The 2,225-nt window shown below is 35.3% G+C and overlaps 1 protein-coding gene across 1 annotated transcript; it reads right to left on the bottom strand.

Moving 5' to 3' along the window:
- Positions 1-422: 422 nt before the first annotated feature.
- Positions 423-1,423, bottom strand: LOC111406906 (LOB domain-containing protein 12-like). Its single transcript, XM_023036267.1, has 2 exons — positions 1,182-1,423; positions 423-799 (listed from the first exon to the last, which is right to left on the bottom strand). Exons 1-2 carry the CDS (start codon positions 1,335-1,337, stop codon positions 458-460), a joined length of 498 nt encoding a protein of 165 aa, XP_022892035.1. The 5' UTR covers positions 1,338-1,423; the 3' UTR covers positions 423-457.
- Between the last annotated feature and the right edge of the window lie 802 nt (positions 1,424-2,225).

Here is a 2,225-nt window from a genome sequence, read left to right as displayed (position 1 = left end):
TGCTGCCAATGTAAAGATTCTGTTAAAAAAAAAAAAAAGCACACGTGGCTTTCTTCTAAAATGTATGTATCTTAGAATATGTTTGATGGTGCATCACCCTTAACCCTTGCACTTGATTAATTAATTTGTTTTGTACAGTTTATCCTCATAGTATTTTTGCCCATGATTCCACATGCTAGGGTTGACTTATCAACTAGTTAAACACTAACCTTTTTTGTACTGCATTAGGTGTCGTGTTCATAGTTCATACTAGCCACTGCTGTATTTTTATTTTTATTTTTATTTTTATTTTTATTATTATTTTTTTTTTATCACACCCCAAAGCAAATGCAAATTTACAAGATAATGAAATGTCAATGATAGTATAGTCGAATAATCGTGGAAAATGATGCAAAATTCAATATTTTTGAAATGTAAAATGTCTAAATTTCCATTATATCCTGATTTAATTAAGAAATCAAGTCAAGGGGGGCTCTTTCGAGAAAGAGTCATGAATTACATTATTAGAAGAGGAAAAGCTAAGGAGCAGAGGAAGATTATTTTGATGAAGGAAAAGGGATGAATATTTGTCATCTCCCTCAAACAGTGCTGGACTAGTAGTAATTGGAGCTGGTTCTTGTTGCATCTGAATGCAAAGTATTTCTGCTTGAGCCGCAGCCAACTGCATTTGAAGCTGAGAAACCTGGTCTTGCAAGTAAGATATGGTGCCAACGCAACCGTACACTGGATCTCTAACTCGTGCGTTCGCCTCGTATACCAGACTACTCACTGCGTCCGCTCTTTGTTGTAATGGGAGTTCCTGATTTTCGCATAGAGCAAAAATATATGTTAGAATAAGACAATACTCCTACAAGTGTGTTTTAAGACATTGTCCTAAACACAACGGGACATGGTAAGTATAACACCACTTTTGGAATGGGATAACAGTGATAGTAAACGCACTTTAAGAATTTAACCTATGTTTCTTCAAATCTTTAATTTTGTCTAATATGTTTAGGTCTACTTACCAAACTTGTTATGTAAGGTATAAGAAAAATACATATATGTTAACCTTAATTCCAAAATCACCCCCCCCCCCCCTCCCCCAACCCAAACCCTACTCCACACAACCCAGCTCCACCAAAAGAAAGAACAAATGCAAGTTCATAAGGGGAGGGAGGGAGGGAGAGAGAGAGAGAGACCTGCAAAATCTTGCTGACATTGCTGGCACCAAAAACCTTGTGAACAATGGAAAATTTGTGAGGATCATCAGATGGAAAATAAGGAGCAAAAATGCAATCCTTGGCACATCGGCGTCGAAGCAGCTTGCATGAAGCACAGGGGGAATTTCCACCCATTTTTCCTGCAAAAGATCTTCAGGAAAAGCTTAAGAAAAGAGAGATTTTTCTCTATATATGTGCCAAAAATAAGTAGAACAGAAGTTTCTAGGTGTGGAGCTACACAGAATGGAAACAGACAGTGTATTTATAATAGGTGAGAACAAAAAGTGTGCAACATTTTTTATTAATTTAGGAAGTGGTGATAAGGTGAATAAACTAATAATTGTACACCGTTAATTTAATAAAACTATTTAAGTTGAAACGGCTCGAAATCATGTGATGACTGGACCGAACGTTATACAGTACATCAAAACAGAATTAGTACTCTGGATATATTAAAGTTGAAAATTGCTTCTTGTACATTAGAGTGTACACCCCTATCACATGAGAGGGGACTCACATTGATTAAAAAATACGTGAACCCCCTCGCATGTGAGGGGTCTGTAACACTAGTGTACATGTAGCATCCTTCATTAAAGTTTCCTGAGCAAATTTTTGTTGGGTTATATTTTATATAATTATTTTTTTACTAGCTCTAGCCAAGGATGCAAGTGCATCTGGAATTATTGACTGTTTATAGATGACTTTTTAAGTCCATTATTAAACTTTTGCTCAACCTTTTCTGTACAGAACGCACTCTCCTTTGTTAGATAGCTATGATTATTCAATATTAGAAGCCCTAGAGTAATAGTATTTTATCTAATGAATTAGCAATGTTTTTGGGAATAAGAGTCAATCTTGGTCGTAAAGTATATGTAGATGACTTTTTCAAAGCTCGGCACTCAACCGTTTTTTTTAAGTGTAAAATGCCGTTTACTCTATCCATAACATATTCGTTTTTAGTAGTTCTAGACAAAAGGATGCAAGTAGTTATTTAGATTTATTGTCTGTCAAGTAATTTAGATT

The sequence above is a fragment of the Olea europaea genome, chromosome 12 (assembly GCF_002742605.1).
Source record: "Olea europaea var. sylvestris chromosome 12, O_europaea_v1, whole genome shotgun sequence".
Classification (NCBI taxonomy): domain Eukaryota; kingdom Viridiplantae; phylum Streptophyta; class Magnoliopsida; order Lamiales; family Oleaceae; genus Olea; species Olea europaea.
Note: the sequence above shows the minus strand (reverse complement) of the source record. Positions and strands in the feature narration are given on the sequence as shown.